The sequence below is a fragment of the Eutrema salsugineum genome, unplaced genomic scaffold (genome assembly GCF_000478725.1).
Source record: "Eutrema salsugineum unplaced genomic scaffold, Eutsalg1_0 scaffold_20, whole genome shotgun sequence".
Taxonomy (NCBI): domain Eukaryota; kingdom Viridiplantae; phylum Streptophyta; class Magnoliopsida; order Brassicales; family Brassicaceae; genus Eutrema; species Eutrema salsugineum.
In genome coordinates, this window is record NW_006256828.1 from 996,497 (window position 1) to 1,014,324 (window position 17,828).

General features: G+C 46.2%; 3 protein-coding genes across 5 annotated transcripts; 2 read left to right on the forward strand and 1 right to left on the reverse strand.

Moving 5' to 3' along the window:
* Positions 1-81: 81 nt before the first annotated feature.
* LOC18016303 (probable WRKY transcription factor 16) lies at positions 82-8,355 on the forward strand. Of its 3 annotated transcripts, none has more exons than XM_024155179.1 (10): positions 82-548; positions 623-1,706; positions 1,791-2,090; positions 2,177-2,935; positions 3,061-4,364; positions 4,613-5,750; positions 5,839-6,138; positions 6,376-7,650; positions 7,760-7,820; positions 7,888-8,355. In XM_024155179.1, the coding sequence occupies exons 1-8, from the start codon at positions 205-207 to the stop codon at positions 7,564-7,566; spliced, it is 6,420 nt and encodes a 2,139-aa protein (XP_024010947.1). In that variant the 5' UTR covers positions 82-204; the 3' UTR covers positions 7,567-7,650; positions 7,760-7,820; positions 7,888-8,355. The 3 variants fall into 3 exon arrangements, with proteins under 3 accessions (XP_024010947.1, XP_006398189.2, XP_024010948.1); XM_006398126.2 differs by having other exon boundaries at positions 7,760-7,779; XM_024155180.1 differs by lacking the exons at positions 5,839-6,138; positions 6,376-7,650; positions 7,760-7,820; positions 7,888-8,355 and having other exon boundaries at positions 4,623-4,808.
* A 439-nt stretch (positions 8,356-8,794) lies between these two features.
* LOC112086428 lies at positions 8,795-11,294 on the forward strand. Its single transcript, XM_024155345.1, has 3 exons — positions 8,795-9,058; positions 9,505-9,990; positions 10,188-11,294. Exons 1-3 carry the CDS (start codon positions 8,795-8,797, stop codon positions 11,292-11,294), a joined length of 1,857 nt encoding a protein of 618 aa, XP_024011113.1.
* A 3,703-nt stretch (positions 11,295-14,997) lies between these two features.
* Positions 14,998-17,707, reverse strand: LOC112086429 (meiosis-specific protein ASY2-like). The gene is made up of 4 exons (XM_024155346.1): positions 16,825-17,707; positions 16,688-16,756; positions 15,822-16,540; positions 14,998-15,726 (listed from the first exon to the last, which is right to left on the reverse strand). Exons 1-4 carry the CDS (start codon positions 17,705-17,707, stop codon positions 14,998-15,000), a joined length of 2,400 nt encoding a protein of 799 aa, XP_024011114.1.
* Between the last annotated feature and the right edge of the window lie 121 nt (positions 17,708-17,828).

The following is a 17,828-nucleotide window of genomic DNA, read 5'->3' on the forward strand; positions in this document are numbered from 1 at the left end:
GACCAAGTGGGCAAGGAGGAAACTTTTTAGTTTTTACCTCTCCAAGTCTTCATTTTTTTGTCTTTTATAATAATGGAGATCCCAAAGCCAGCTCTGGCCAAACCCACAAATGACCCAATCCAAAGCCAGCTCTCGAATCAATCATACTAGAAAGTTAATTTCGAGTGCATACAGCAAGATCTAAGGTTTCGGCGGTTCGAAATCATGACTGATTGGAAAAAGGAGGAGCAATATGTCTACATCAGCTGTGTTGACGTGGCAAGGTACTCTTTTGTCAGCCACCTCTCCGATGCTCTCCGGCGAGAAGGCATCTCTGTATTTGTCGATGGCGACGATGTGCTTTCCAAGGAGTTGCAGGAAAAGGTGCAGGGAGCTCGGGTTTCTGTGATGGTTTTACCCGGAAACCGTACGGTATGCCTTGACAAGCTCGTGAAGGTTTCCGAGAAGGCGCAGGCTCTGGTTCCAGTGTTGTACGGCGTAATTCCATTAAATGAAGAATGGCTTGTCAAGCTGGATTCGAGGGGCTTATCACCAGTCCACCAGTCTAGGTATTGGCATTCACTTATGAAGATTAGCGTAAAATGTACATTTTTTTTAATTGACTTGAGCAAATATTGTGTAGGAAGGAATGCAGTGACTCCAAACTTGTAGAAGAGATTGTCAGAGATGTGAATGAGAGGCTCTTACATATGGGACGAATTGGAATCGACTCAAAGGTGGTAGATTTAGAAAACATGATTAACAAGCAACCGTTGGGAATCCGTTGTGTTGGAATTTGGGGTATGCCTGGCATAGGCAAGACAACACTTGCTAGAGCTGTCTTTGATCAGGTATCTGGCGGATTTGATGCTTGTTGTTTTATCGAAGACGATGATAAAGCTACTGATGAGAACAGACTTTATCGTAGTTTGGTGGAACAATTAGTGAAAGACCAGCCTGGAAATAGCGGTACCATTACGAAACTGAAATTGCGTAGAGACAAATTAAAGAATAAGAGGGTTCTTGTTGTCCTCGATGACGTGCGTAATCCTGTGGTTGTAGAGTCTTTTCTCGAAGGGTTTGACTGGTTCGGTCCCGAAAGCCTGGTCATCATAACCTCCAGAGATAAACAGGTGTTTCGCCTTTGCCGAATCAACGAAATATATGAGGTTCAGGGTCTAAATGAGCAAGAGGCTCTTAAGCTCTTCAAGCTGTGTGCATCTATAGAGGATATGAGAGAGCCGAATCTCCACAAGCTGTTAATGAAATTAATAAAACATGCTAATGGAAACCCGTTAGCTCTAAGCACCTATGGCAGAGAGCTGACGGGCAAGAAAAGACCGCCAGAGATGGAGACTGCACTCCTTGAACTCAAGGAACGTCCTCCATTTAAGTTTGTTAAGGCAATCAAGAGCAGCTATTGCACACTCAATGACAGTGAAAAGAACATTTTTCTGGACATAGCTTGTTTTTTTCAGGGAGAAAATGTCGACTATGTGATGCAACTACTCGAGGGTTGTGGTTTCTTTCCACATGTTGGAATCGATGTCCTTGTTGAGAAGTGTTTGGTGACTATCTCAGAAAGCCGAGTTCGGATGCATAACTTGATCCAGGACTTTGGCCGAAAAATACAGATCGAGAGTCGCAGCAGACTATGGGAACCTCACAGCATCAAATATTTATTAGAAGATAATGAAGACGAAGCAAATGGAATTCGGAGTGCTCAGGTCTGTTATATGTTGATTGTTTAATATTTAAAATACTTTTTGAGCCAACCTCCTCTCATTTATCTATTTTTAATATTCTTTCAGGGCACTGAAGAGATCGAAGGCATGTTTCTGGACACATCAGACTTAAGTTTTGATATCAAGCCTGATGCCTTTGTGTATATGTTGAACCTTAGATTTCTGAAGATTTACTGTTCCGATCATGAAATCCGTCCTGTAATCAATTTCCGCAAAGGCTCTCTCCATTCTCTTCCTAATGAGCTAAGACTCCTCCATTGGGAGAATTATCCTCTGGAATCCTTGCCTCAAAATTTTGATCCTAGACACCTTGTTGAAATCAACATGCCATATAGTCAACTTCAGAAACTTTGGGGTGGAACCAAGGCGAGAAAACACTGACATGCCTTTTACATCTCACTTAATACTTGAATGAATTTTCTGTTATTCATTTGGCACTTTTTGTTTTTCAGAATATGGAGATGCTAAGGACGATCAGGCTTTCTCATTCCAGGCATCTGGTAGATATTGATGATATTCTAAAAGCGCCAAATCTTGAGGTAGTTGATCTCCAAGGTTGTAAAAAACTACAGAGTTTCCCACCCACAGGTCAATTGCTGCATCTCCGAGTTGTAAACCTCTCAGGCTGCACAAAGATTAAAAAATTCCCTGAGATTCCACCAAATATTGAGACATTGCATCTCCAGGGTACTGGCATAAGAAAATTACCACTTTCCATTGTGAAGCAAAATGAAGGAGAGCTTGTGAATCTTCTAGCAGAATTCCGGGGTCTTCCAGATGCCTTGAAACTTGAGCTAACAAGTCTGGCGAAATCTAGCTCATCTAGTCAAGATCTTGGCAAGCTTTTTTGCTTGGAGTTGAAAGATTGTTCTCGTTTGCGAATTCTGCCTAACATGGCTAATTTGGAACTTCTTAAAGTTCTTGATCTGTCTGGCTGCTCAGAGCTTAAGACTATTAAGGGTTTCCCACGAAACCTGAAAGAGTTATATATTGCTGGCACTGCGGTAAGAAAAGTGCCACAACTTCCTCAAAGTCTAGAACTTTTGTATGCACATGGTTGTCTCTCTCTGAAATCAATTTGTTTGGACCACGAGCATTTTCCTATGCATTACACGTTCAGTAATTGTTTTGATCTATCTCCACAAGTGGTTAGCGATTTTTTAGTCGAAGTGCTGGATAGTGTAAAACACATACCAAGAGAACATCCGCAGGTAAATATTCACTCTCTCCATCACCCCCTATGTCTCTTTCTCTCTCTTACTCTCTCCCTCTCACACACTCACTCACTCTCACACTCATAACATAACATATCTGACTTATTGCATTACTGCAACAGGAACTCAACGAAGCTCTGGCTTTCAGCTTCTGTGCCCCCTCACACACAAATCAAGATTCCACCCTTGATTTGCAACTAGGATCTTCTGTAATGACACGACTAAAACCTTCTTGGAGGAACACGCTTGTGGGCTTTGCTATGCTAGTGGAAGTTGCATTTTCGGAGGATTTCCATGATGCTACTGGTTTAGGCATTAGTTGTGTTTGCAGATGGAAAAACAAGGAAGGCTTCTCTCGAAGGATAGAAAGAAATTTTCATTGTTGGGCTGCAGGAAAAGTTGTTCCAAAAGTCCAAAAGGATCATATGTTTGTCTTCTATGATGCCAAAATGCGTCCAAGCACTGATGAAGGAAACGACCCCGATATCTTAGCTGATTTAGTTGTATTTGAATTCTTTCCTGTTAACAAGCAGACGAAGCTTCTAGATGATACTTGCACAGTGACAAGATGTGGAGTCTGTGTTATAACTGCTCCAACTGGCAATACAAGTCTTGAGCATATTTCAGCAGATTTGTCCATCGATCCAGTGGAATTTTCCGATAATGGAGTTGATGAAGTATCGAGAGTTACCTATGATGGTTTACAGGAGATAGACAAAGATTTATTTCTTTATATAGCATGTTTGTTCAATGATGACGATTTTGACTTGGATCCACTTATTGCTAGCATTGGCGTGGACATCAGCTCTGGGCTCAAGGCGTTAGCCAATAGGTCTCTTATACGTGTATCTTCCAATGGGGAAATAGTGATGCATAGTTTGGTACGACAAATGGGTAAAGAAATTCTCCATAAACAATCAATGCTGCCTGGTAGCTCAAAAGATTTAACAAGAGACTTTGAGAAGGTGTCCATGGCTTCTTCTTCATCTCGCAATTGGAATAATGATGTTTACCCGAGCTTCTGTTTGCAAGATGTCAGAATTGGATTTCTCAGCCACTTCTTTTCGGCATTCAAACATAAATCAATCAACATATTTAAGGTTACTGTAATAGAGAGAGGCCAGTTGATCCCTGTACAAGCGATAAGAGAGTCGAGGATCTCGATTGTTGTGTTCTCCAAAAAGTATGCTTCTTCAAGCTGGCTTCTGAACGAGTTGGTGGAGATCGCAAAGTGCAGGCAAGAGTTGGGTCAACACGTGATACCAATCTTCTATGATGTTGATCCTTCGGAAGTACGAAAACAGACCGGTGAATTCGGACGGCACTTCAAACAGACTTGTAAGGGCAAAACAGAGGATGAGAAACAACAATGGCTGCGAGCTCTAAACGGCATAACAAGCATTTCTGGATACAATATTGCGAATAGGTACATTTTCTTCAGTTATTATTAGTTGCATTGTCTGAACTGTGACTGATGCAAAAAAAATAAAATAAATAATACTACCACAAATCTTTCTCACATTTGGAATAATGAATTCTATGCTGAAATTAATGATTCCTGTTTGCTAATACTATATGAATCTATAAAGGACTGATATGCATTTTTGGAGAATTTTAGCCAATGAAATCTATTTCTGGTAATTTATGTCTAATAATGATCTTTCTCTTTGTTAGGGATTACCAGGCAAACATGATTGAGAAAGTTGTCCTTGATGTTTCAAACAAACTGGGCCGTACGGCATCAGTTGATGTTTCAAACGAATTGCGCTGCACGTCATCGACTGATTTTGATGGTTTTGTTGGAATCGAAGCTCATCTTGCAAATATGAATTCGCTGCTGTGCTTGGAATCCGAGGAAGTAAAGATGGTCGGAATTTGGGGTCCCTCGGGGATTGGTAAGACTACAATTGCTAGATTTTTATTTAGTGAAATCTCTTCAGAATTCCAACAAACCGCTTTCGTAGAGTTAGCAAGCTTTCGTTGTAATCGCCCCCTGGATGAGTATGGTGCGAAGGTGTATCTTCAGCAACTAGTTTTATCCGAAATTTTTAACCAAACGGATAAAAAGATAAATCATTTAGGTGCGATGCAAGAAAGGCTAAAGGATCAGAAAGTTCTTATCATTTTGGATGGTGTGGATGATCTGGAGCAACTAGAAACTGTGGCAGAAGATAATAGCTGGTTTGGTTCAGGGAGCAGAATTATTGTGATTATAAACGATTCACATCTTCTGAAGGCTCATGAGATTTTTGATATTTACAAGGTGGGTTTACCATCTAAAAAGCAAGCTCTTCGGATGTTTTGCCAATACGCTTTCGGGCAAAAATCTCCACCTGCTGGTTTCATGGAACTCGCAACTGAAGTTGCGGAGAGTGCCGGTAATCTTCCGTTGGGTCTCAAAGTTTTTGGTTCTTATTTGCGAGGGATGCACAAAGAGGAATGGTTGAAAGCGTTGCCTCGGCTCAGAGAAAGCTTGGATGGACAAATTGAGAGCATATTAAGATTTGGGTATGATGGATTATTTGAAAAAGATAAAGCTTTATTTCTTTACATCTCATGTTTATTTAATCATGCTACGGTTGAAGATCTCACACGATTGCTTACAAGCTGCTTCTTAGATGTTAAGATTGGGCTTAAAAGATTAGCTGAGAAATGTATCATAGATATATCAGAACATGGAAATATTACGATGCACCATTTGCAACAACGCTTGGGTAGAGAAATCGTCCGTAGAGAGTGCATTCATGAGCCTGGAAAACGTCGTTTTTTGGTGGATTGTGTGGATATTTGTAACGTCCTTGCAGAAAACACTGTAAGTTTTAAACAAGCCTGTCATCTGATTATTAATAGATGGTAGTCTATGTTAAGGTAAAATGTTTCTATTTGGATACTTTTTTCAGGGGACTAGAAGAGTTTTAGGGATATCGTTAGACATGTCAGAAACCAAGGAGCTTTTAATAAGTGAGAGAGGGTTCAATGAAATGTATAATCTCCAGTTCTTGAAATTCTACACAAAATTGGGGGATAACGAAGTTAAGGTGCTCTTACCTCATGGCCTTGATTTCCTGTCTCATAATCTCAGACTACTGCATTGGGAGCGCTTCCCATTGAGATGCATGCCTTCTAACTTCATTCCAAAATACCTCGTTGAACTCACAATGATAGCTAGCAAGCTTGAAGAGCTGTGGAGTGGAATTCAGGTACATGTTGACTTTTTGTTACCACCAAAATAAAAGTTTTGTTGATGCATCAGATTTTCTAGTTCGTCGTGCCATTGTTGATGTCATCAAAAGGGTGATAAAATTAATGATGAGATACATATGTGAAAAACTAGTAAACGTAAGATAAGAATAATACTAGCAGAAGTTTGGAAATTAATGTTACTGTTGGCAAGATTCTGATTTTTGCTTATACTTTTCACCATTTTTTCTGTTCAGCCTCTTGAATGTCTCAAGTGTGTGAATCTACGGAGTTCCTTAGACTTGAGAGAAATGCCAGATCTTACTTACGCCACCAATCTTGAGACATTGGATCTTGGCGGTTGCTCGAGTTTGATGAAACTTCCTTCCTCTATTGGGCATCTCCATAAATTGAAGGATTTGGACATGGAACGTTGTATATCTCTGGAGGTTCTTCCAACCGGCATCAACTTGGAATCTCTCGATTACCTTAATCTGAATGGATGCTCACGGTTGACAAGTTTTCCTGAAATTTCAAGAAGTATTTCAGATCTCTATCTTGATGGAACTGCGATTGAAGAAGTTCCTTGGTGGATAGAGAACATCTCTGGGCTCTCTTACCTATCGATGAATGGTTGCAACAAGTTAAGGAAGATCTCCCCAAACATATCTAAACTGAAACATCTCGTGGAGGTAGACTTTTCAGAATGCAAAGCACTTACTGAAGATAGCTGGCAAAATTATCATGGGGAGATCTCTACTTCTCTTATGAAAGTAAACCTGTCTGGTAACAGTTTTGAGAGACTTCCCGACACATGGACTTCCATTCAACCAAAAGATCTTGACCTCGGTAATTGTATAAATATCGTGTCACTGCCAGAGCTCCCTGCATCGCTCTCCATTCTGACGGCTAATTATTGCGAATCACTTGAGAGTCTACATGGCTCCTTCCACCACCGACATATGGCTCTCCAATTTATTAACTGCTTCAAACTGAATCACGAAGCGAGAGAATTCATTCTACATTCAGACTGTGCGTATGCTATCTTACCTGGTGGAGAACTTCCTGCATATTTCACTCATCGAGCTGATGGCAATTTCCTAACCTTCACTTTACCTCGAATATCTCTTTCCAGAAAAATCTTGACTTTTAAAGCTTGCATGGTGGTTGAATCAAGAGTATCGTGGTTTGACTTTGGGGTAGTTTCGCTTTTCAGAGGCAGAGACGATAATAAATATTTTAGTTGTTCGAGAAACATATACTCTAAGAGGAATCATCTCATCATATTCAATTTTGAGCTCTCTTCTGACGGAGTCAATTATCCTCCAGCTGAGTTGAACCATAGCGATGTGCAGTTTGAGTTTTTTTGCCTTGACCATACGAAGGAAATAAGAGAGATAAAAGAATGCGGTGTACAACTCTTGGAGGTTTCTCCATCTCTGGGATGATAGTAGGAAAAGCTCTGAAACTAGGACGACGACAAATATGGAGAGAACGACGCGGAGGCAATGAGAAGCAGGAATCAAATGCGTGTAAGCATGAGCAACCGTTTATTACTTGAAAAAAACATTTGATCTCTTTTACTTCTTTATCAATGTCAACCTCATTCAAGCTAAGAATTGTTTTTGTTTCTTTCTTCAGATAGCTCGTTCGGTCTATAGGTGGAGCATCTAGCTACTTATGTTTCTTCTAGATGGCTGAGGTACCATGGCTATCTCTTAATGTTGCTCTTCCTCAACTAATTTTTTTTCTTCTTTTTTTCTTTGCAGGAGGCGTTTCTAGTTTGATCCAGCTGCAGAACAAAGAGATATAAAGAGTGAAAGAGGAAAAATAATTACAACGATGATGATGATGAGAGAAGAGATAGGAAATTAAAATGACGAAGCTGAATCTGGAGGAAAGTGTTGAATACTCTAAAGTGTGTGGAGGCTTGAGCTAAAGTGAATGATGGTTAAGATAAACAATTATGTTCTCTGCTATACAGAAGAACTCAATTCCAAAGTTAAATTACAGGAGAAGATTATGCTAATGCATGACACAGATCAAAGACTGTCATGGATCTATGTGCTGTTATTAAATATTTATTTCCTCTGCTTAGACAAGACATTAGAGGAAGATAGTGTTGCTAGGTTTGCTTTCATCCGATTTGGACTGAACTTTGTAAAGTTTTACTCTGTTTTTGTTTCTGTGGAACACAAACTACTTTTATTGCAAGAGTGAAAAACGATTACAGCTAATGCTTGTTGGTGGTACGCTCCGCTCCCCGGTTCGGACCGGTTAAAGACCGAGACCGGCCCAATTGATCCCGGTTTACGAAGGTCTTAGCCGAAGTGGGCATGGCCTCACGGCACGGCCCATGAGAAAGAAGCCCAGCGACGAGAGGCGGTGAGAACCGAACGGGAAGCCTTAAGACGTCTCCTCGTTCTTGTACTATAAATAGTAGAATTGTTACTGTAGAAGGGATCTTTTTCGGACCCGGAAAATAGAGACCTGAATATTGTATTGAGTTCGTCGAGAGACCTCCGAACTGAACGAATTGTAACTGAGAACTTAATAAAATCTAATCAACTTAATCTCTTTCGAACTCAAATTACCGGACCGACCTCGAATAGTTGAATACCATAATCAACAATTGGTGCCCACCGTGGGGCCGGTTCAGTAATCGGCCAGGACGACATGACAAGTGATGATAGACAACCGACCTCAGTCCAAGTCGGGAGTCAGATGACCTGTGCAGATGAGACCACCCAGGTCGGAGGACCTGCGGGCCAGGTCGGAGGGCCTGTGGAGGAACGCAAACGCAGCCCTGTACAACCCCAACCGGAAGCGCAACAAATCAAGGCAGAGCCGAGCTCAAGCGCCGGGGCTCACCAAACCTCACCAGCTGCCTTCGATCCAACCGCGCTTATGAACGCCTTCGCCGCGCAGATGCAAGAGTTGGTCTGAAGCAACGACGCGAAGTTCGCAACCCTCATCGCACAGATCTCCAACCTACAGCAAGAGAGTCCGATTAGAAGACGGAACCTCATTAGTGACTTCCAAGAAGAGCGAGATCTGCAGTACACAGTGGCGCGGTCAGTAGTTCAGCAGCACCAGCAGACGAATAGCCCATCTCGGCATGTGCGAGCTCAACCAACAGCGCGCGACCTGGAGATCGAGCGGATGCAGGCCCAACTGCGAGAGATCAGTTCAAGTTTCACCAAGCCACCAGCTCGGCACCCGAAATCAACCGCGTAATCCAGGAAGCACAGAAAACACCGTTCACTTCCCGGATCACCAACGTCCCCGTCCCAAACTTAGAAAAGTTTAAGCTACGATCGTACGAGGGAAACTCCGATCCGAGGTATTTCCTTACCTCATTCGGTATCGTAATTAACCGACTGAAGTTCACCTCGGCCGAACAGAAGGACGCGATTCAATGTCAGTTGTTCGTCGAACACCTCGAAGGCATAGCTCTAGATTGGTTTTCGAGATTGGAAGCCGACTCCATCGATAACTACAAGGAACTCTCGACTAAGTTCGCAAAGCATTTCTCGATGTTCATCGGGCAGAAAACTCGTAACTCCGAGCTGTGGGAGATATCACAGGGCGAGAATGAGTCGCTCCGAGACTTCATGGCACGTTTCAAACAGATCGTAGCACACTGTACGGTGGACGATGAAGCCGCTCTCGAAGCTCTGTATCAGAAAACATGGTACAAATCCCCCTTTCACAATGAGCTTCGCAGGAACAGACCGCTCACCCTCGAGGACGCGCTTCATAAGTCAAACATCTTCATCGCGGAAGAAGAAGAAGAAGCCGTCAAGGATCGGCAGTATTCAACGACAAAGCCAGGCCAAACGCCAACCCCCAAAGAGAGCTCGGAAACGAAGGTCCAGCCCGGGAAACCGCGCGGAGTAGTGAACCAGGCAGGACCGTCGAACCAAAGGACAGGACGACCTCCAAAATCTTGGAACACATGGCACAAGAACGATGATACGCCACTGAGAGAACTTTTTGCGAGTATCACGAGCGATATGGGCATAACACAGAGGAATACCGACATTTGAGGGATTTCTTACTTCAACAGTTCCGCAAGGGCGAGATCGACACCGCAGATTTGCCTAAACCGGGACCCCGGCGGCCGAACCCGCGACCAAACAAACCCGGCAATCAAGAAGCCGCTAAGGCAGCCGACTCCGATGAAGAGCAGGTTGCTCCCCCTAAACGAGATCGCGAAGCACCTAATAGAGAGGCGAACGTCCCCAAAACCAGGAAGAAGGTCAATATGATTATGGGAGCCCTCGAATCATGCAACTACTCCGTCCGAGCCCTCAAAGAATATAGCCGGCAGGCATCGAGTTCGCAGCCCCAAACGACGGTAACAACCGTGCCACTGTTGTTTACTGAAGCCGACCTGCGGGGAGTGCACATGCCTCACAACGATTGCCTCGTCGTCGAACTCCAGCTCGGAGATGTCGAAGTAAGCAGAATCTTAATCGACACAGGGAGCTCGGTAAATGTCATATTCAAAGAAACATTAAAGAATATGGATTTTCCGGACTCCGAGATCAAGCCTTACATGGAATCATTGACCGGGTTCACCGGAGAGAAAACAAGAACAGTAGGAACAGTGAAGATACCCATCTATGTCGGCGGGTCGGCTCGAATGATCAAGTTCTTGGTCCTCAACAAACCGGCGATATATAATGCAATTTTGGGAATGCCATGGCTATTCGACATGAAGGCCGTCGCTTCAACGTTCCATCAGTGCGTCAAGTTCTCGACCCCGTCAGGGATTTTCACCCTCAAAGGAAGCCAGACCGTGTCCCGATTATGCCATCTCACCGAATGCAAACTAAGTCTCGCACGGACGTGCGTTATAAGCCCATTTCAGGAAGGTCGTACAGCCGCAGAAAGCCAGTTCGGTCCACCCAAACAGAGCCAGGTCGACCAAGTCTGCATTGACCCAACAGATCCAGAGAAATGTGTCGGCATAGGGGCCGAGCTCGACAACAGTATCCGGGAAGCACTCATCAGTTTCCTCCAGAAGAACGTCTCCACATTCGCATGGAATATCAGCGACATGCCTGGAATCAATCCCGACATCACTTGCCACAAGCTAAACATCGATCCCACATACAAACCTATCAAACAGAAGAGACCGAGCTCGGACCCGAGAAAGCGCGAGCAGTAAACGATGAGGTCGAAAAGTTGCTCAAAGCCGGTTCGATCACGGAGGTTCCCACTGCCACACATTGATCGGTTGGTAGAGGCAACTGCTGGCAACGAACTGTTATCCTTCATGGATGCCTTCTCGGGGTATAACTAAATCCTAATGCATCCGGATGATCGGGAAAAGACTTCGTTTATTACAGATCGAGGAATCTACTGCTATAAGGTCATGTCGTTCGGCCTCAAAAATGCGGGAGCCACCTATCAAAGACTCGTGAACCGCATGTTCGCCAGTCAGCTCGGGAAAACGATGGAAGTATACATTGACGACATGCTGGTTAAATCCCCGTACGCTAAGGACCACATATCGCACTTGTCAACGTGTTTCGACGTTCTGAACGAGTACGGGATGAAACTCAATCCCGCCAAGTGCACCTTCGGCGTAACAGCAGGCGAGTTCTTTGGTTACATCGTCACTGAGCGCGGCATCGAAGCTAACCCTAAGCAAATATCTGCAGTTCTCGACCTACCTTCTCCGACTTCTAAACGGGATGTGCAAAAACTCACAGGCCGAATCGCCGCACTGAACAGGTTTATCTCCAGGTCGACGGATAAGTGCCTGCCCTTCTATCAGTTGTTACGAGGTAATAAGCATCATACTTGGAACGCCGAGTGCGAAGACGCCTTCAAGCAGCTGAAGACGTATCTCTCGACTCCCCCCATCCTAGCTAAACCCGAGAACGGCGAAATGCTATTCTTATACATCGCAATTTCCGCGTCGGCGGTCAGCAGTGTCCTAGTCTGCGAGGACAGAGGGGAACAACGTCCCATATTCTATGTCAGCATATCGCTAAGTGACGCCGAGGCCAGATACCCGACCTTAGAAAAACTGGCGCTTGCGGTGGTGACTTCTGCTCGGAAGCTTCGACAATATTTCCAGTCTCATTCGATCACAGTCTTGACCGACCAGCCGCTCCGAACCATTTTGCACAGCCCGAGCTAGTCGGGTCGCCTCGCAAAATGGGTCGTCGAACTAAGCGAGTACGATATAGAATACAAGAATCGAACCAGCGCGAAGTCCCAAGTACTAGCCGATTTTCTGATCAAACTCCCAAAAGAATTCGTCGTCGAACAGCCGCCCCGCGAGCTATGGATTCTGTATGTCGACGGGTCGTCATCACACCGGGAGTCGGAATCCGCCTGAATTCCCCAAACGGCGAGATCCTCGAACAGTCGTTCCGCCTCGAGTTCCCAGCATCCAACAATGAGGCCGAGTACGAAGCTTTACTTGCCGGACTACGATTGGCTACAGATCTTGGCGTGCGATATCTTCACGCTTACTACGATTCGCAGCTTGTCGCAAGTCAACTAAGTGGAGAATACACGACCAAAAACGAACGAATGGACGCGTACGTAACAACGACTAAGGCTCTTATCTCTAAGTTTGAGACATTCGAGCTCACAAAAATCCCTCGCGGCGAGAACTCTTCTGCTGACGCGTTAGCCGCCCTGGCCTCTAGTTCCGACCCGCATATGAAGAGAAAGATCCCGGTCGAAAGTATCTCAGAGCCAAGTATCAAAACCACGCTGGAATGCAATGTTGCTACTCGTCGACGGAACTACGACGAAAATCCAACCTTGGTCAATACCCGAAACAGGAACTCGACCCGGACGAACAAGAGTACCGAGCAGGAACTTAAGGAAAACTCCGAACAGGCTCCTGAAGACCTAACCGCCGATCACGACTTCGAGCACATAACCAAAGGAATCCACAGTCCATCAACTAGCGAAAACCAGGAAAACGAGTCATTCGAAGATTGGACAGAAGAACTGCAAGACTATCTCCTCCACGGCAAAGTCCCTGATGACAAATGGGCTGCTCGCCGTCTTAAAGTCCGGGCTGCCCACTATACAATGCACAAAGATAAACTAATCCGTTGGAGTGCATCCGGAGTACTCTTGGCCTGCGTATCCGGGAACGATACAGTCGAACTCATGCGCGAAGTCCACGAAGGGTCCGGTGGCAATCACTCCGAAGGTCGATCCCTAGCTCTGAAAATCAAGAAAGCCAACTATTTTTGGCCGACGATGAACGCGGACTGCGAAAAGTTTGTCATGAAGTGCGATAAGTGCCAACGCCATGGTCCAATGATTAACGTGCCGACCGAGCTGCTGCAGACCAGTACGGCCCCTTACCCCTTCATGCGGTGGGCTATGGATATCGTTGGCCCTTTATGCCGTTCAAAAAACCAAAAGCAGTATATCTTGATTATGACCGATTACTTCACAAAATGGATTGAGGCCGAAGCGTACTCGGAGATTACCGCACTGGACGTACAAAAATTCGTCTGGAAGTACATCATTTGCTGACACGGGGTCCCGCATGAGATCGTCACGGACAACGGACCACAATTTATTGCTGGGACGTTCAATGAGTGGTGCGCAAAGTTCAAAATCCGCCTTAGTTTCTCTACCCCGTGATATCCGCAAGGCAATGGCCAGGCCGAGGCAACCAACAAGAAAATCCTGGACGGCATAAAGAAACGCCTCGAGGCTAAGAAAGGTACTTGGGCAGACGAGCTCGACGGAGTCTTATGGTCGCACCGAACTACTCCCAGACGATCGACCGGACAGTCACTTTTTTCCTTAGCATACGGACTCGAAGCCCTCTGCCCGGCAGAAGTGAGTATTCCAACCTTAAGGTACTCAGTGCTCCCCGAAGATCCCGATCTCAACGACAAGATGATGCTCAACAATCTCGATAACTTGGAAGAGCAACGCTGTTTAGCTCTCCTCCGAATTCAGAACTATCAAAACCTCGCTGCTCGGTACTACAACAAGAAAGTGCGAGGTCGGCACTTCGATGAAGGCGACCTCGTCTTACGCAAAGTATTCCAGAACACTGAGGAGCTGAATGCAGGCAAACTAAGAACGAACTGGGAAGGTCCATATCAGATAATGAGAATCGTCAAGCCTGGGGTTTACGAACTCATGCAGCTCGACGGAACGCCGATCCCGCGATCTTGGAACTCAGCCAATCTCAAACGATATTATTACTAAGTCCCAGCCAACATGTGCGCGGACCCAAAAAAAAAAAAAAAAAAAAAAAAAAACCAGTCCGGCCCCGGCCGAACTCACCCCTGTAAACTGAACTACGAGTGGCTTGATCTCTTGCAAAAGGGTACGTAGGCAGCTCGATTTCGAGTCCAGCTACAAATCCAATAAAAACCATCTTTTCATATCTATAACTAACTCCACATAACGACTCCCCGGCCAGGAGATCGAACCAACTATTCCCCACGAATACAATCTCAAAAGCCAAGATCCGTCTCGCCCGCACCCCCATGGTGCCCACTATTCAAAGCCGGAGCCCAACCCGCACTCACTCTTTCGAACAACAATCCGCCAACTGCGATTCAAATTCGAAGAGTTTCCCGAGTTCGTCCGCATCGTCACAATAACATCACGAATTCCAAATTTAATCAAAACAAGCCAAACTCCCAACAGTCCGCAATGAAATGTCAAAAAAAAATTCTAAGTAAAAGTCAAGATAAAGGGAAACCATGTTCATTTCATTAAAATATCCGAATTTGCCGAACTAGACGGCAACAAATACAACGCCTAAAAACGGCGGTCAAAATAAAATACTAAGTAAAAACCCGAGCTACGCGGGCAAGACAGTCTTTACAACAACACCAAAATAAAACTAAGGAAAACTAGGAGAATCATTGGCGAGCGACAGACGCCAGACTCTTGAGACTCGCTGCCCGATCAGCCGAGATGGACTTGGAGTTTGAGTCGAATTGGTCCAAGCCCTCCGGAACCTGTGTCCCCGGCGGAAGCACAATCCGAGGAATGAGATCGTCGTCACTCGGGAGGAGGAAATCTTCGTTCTCGAACCGCGGAAGGGGGATGTCGTCGACCTCCTTTGTGCAGTTCTTGATCCTACGCCCGTACGTATCCACGATGTGAGACGGGACGATCATGTTGTGCTCCCTCCTTAGGAAGTCGCAGAAGCCGACCAGAGCAGTCGCCTGGTTAAGCTTGAGGAACGGCGCCTTTCTGAGCTCGGACTTGTCCATAAAGTCCTTCATCTTGGCAAGCTTCCCCTCGCACTTGCCCCTAAGCGCGGCCAGCATCTTCCGACCCTTGGACTCGGCGTCTCGGTACTTCCGCCTCTCTTGTTCGCTGGTCTTGAACGACTTGGACAGAGCATCCATGTCCCCCTCCAGTTCGGCGGTCCACTTCTCCAGAGCCCCGACTTGCTCCTTCAAGGCCGCGTTCTCCTTCTCCTTTTCGAAGAAGGCTAGCATAGCAGCCTCGTACCTCTCTTTTTCGTCCCGGTACGACACCTCCAAAGACGCCCTCTCGGCCGCGACATCAGCATTGATCTTCCTCAGCCTCTCGACCTCGGAGTCGTACTCGCGAACGAGCTCGTTGGTATCACAGACGAGCTGAAAATGGAATCCAAGTCAAAACATTTCAAAAACTAAAAAAGCTTAAGTATTCAAGACAGAGGGAAACTTTCAGCGGAGGCAGATTTCGCGACCCGAGCGTAAGACTTGGAGCAGAAGAGGTCTTTGGTCTCTGGCATTGGAGACGAGGCCGGCACGATTTGCCTGAAGAGCTCGGCACAGGCGGACGAGTCGTCGAAGAAGGACTGGTCCTTGTTGTACTTGAGCCGAACAGAGAAGGAGGACGAGTCAGAGGTCCGACGCCTCTTGGATGACCTCGGGTTCTCGGTCTTGGCAGCCGGATCCGCTGGAAGAACCTGAGAAGCGTTAGGCGATTCGTGAAGGACCAAAGTCCCCTCACTCGCAGCCGTCTCAGGCTCACCACCCTTCTTCCGAGACGATTTCTTCAAAGACTTGCCCTTCTTCCTACGGACGCGGTCGGCAATGGTGAGCTCGTCCTCATCCTGCTCACCAATTTCCCCCTCCTCCATTTGAGCCTGAGGAGTCGCCTCGGGAACACTAGTTCCCGCCACATCGCCCTCCGGCTCTGCAACCGGGATCAGAGGGTCAACCGGGCCGACCGGGACGTTATCGACCTCGTCCCCGATAGCATCTCCAACGCCGTCACCGGCCTCGTTCCCATCGAGACCGACAATGTCGATTGGGGCATTGTCATCTTCCTCATCAGCCCCAAATTCCATTATTGGGATATTCGACCTGTCGAACGCCATCCTCCGACTCCTCTTGTTGCTTTTCCTCGATTTCTTTTTCTTCGGCACCGGCCTCGACGAGCTGGGTTCAGCCTTTGATTTGGCTACAAAAAGACAAGTATGATTAGCACAACCCGTACAGATAAGAAATAACGACTTCAGAGTAAATCAAGGACTTATACCTCTGTCTTGAGCCCTCTTTATCCGGCGATCGATCTTCTCCCGATACGCTAGAGGCCAACGGCGCTAACCGGCGAGACTAAGCTGCTTCGCTAGGTCGGACGTAAGAGAGCGTTGGATAAACCCTGGAACGTGACGATCTGCACATAGGAAGAGAAATCAATTAGAATCAGTCAGGAAATAAAGAGATGAACCGTGAGATATGTACCAAAGTCAACACTCCAGCCAGTCCGGAACGTGCTCTCCGGATTCTCAGCAGAAATTGAGTCAACGCGAAGAAAAAAGTAGTTCTTGTCCCAGTCCGTAAACTTGCTGGCCTTGTTCCCGGTGACCAAATCGAATTTTGGATTGCAGTTCACCGACATGAACCAGCTTTTGGCCGACAAGACTTTCATGATAAAGAGCTCCTCGAACTGTGCCACATTGATTCGAGTGCGGATATCGCGCCCGAGTTGAAGAATCCCAACGAAGTTTACAATCGACGCCGGCTGGAGTTGGGCTATCGCGCAGCCACACCGGTTGCGGTACGCGAACAGAAGGCGAGGCAAGGGGAAAGTTAACCCGGCCTCGCGGAAATAAGCTTCGTAGACGCAAATAAAGTCTTCAGGAGCGTCCCAGGGACGCTCCTCCGGTTCGGGGACCTGAATTATGACTCCAGGAGGGGCTCCACCAACCAGCATAGCAGCCCGGACTGTTTCGGGGGTTGATAGAGTAGACTTCACCGGAGCACAGATACAGGGACGATCCACGATCGGCATCATATCGTCATCGTTCGGGTCCTGCGCTCTTTGGTCCCCACCCTCGAGAAGGAGAGCGTCCTCATCCGTCTTCACATCTGGCTCCTGATCCACGACCAAATCAACGGGAACTTGACCCTCGGGCTCACGGAGAGCCCGATCCATCCGTTCCAGAGCCCTGATCGGGATGCGGCTGCTCGTGCCGACCTTGACGACCCGGGAATTCTTCCGAACCAAAGAAGCATTCGAAGAATGTTCGGTAGACCCCGAGCTCGATATGTCAGTCGAAGATTCATCTCTGCGGTGCTCGGGAAGAATGGCGGCCTCGGAATTGGAGGATGAACCGGAAGACATCGTCGGGACAGATCGAAGAAATGAGCGTCGACGGGAGAGCACGGCGGAGTATGACCGGAAACCCTAGAGAGAGAAAGCAGAAAACTTAGAGAGAAGGGAGAGCAAAATACCTTGGCAGAAG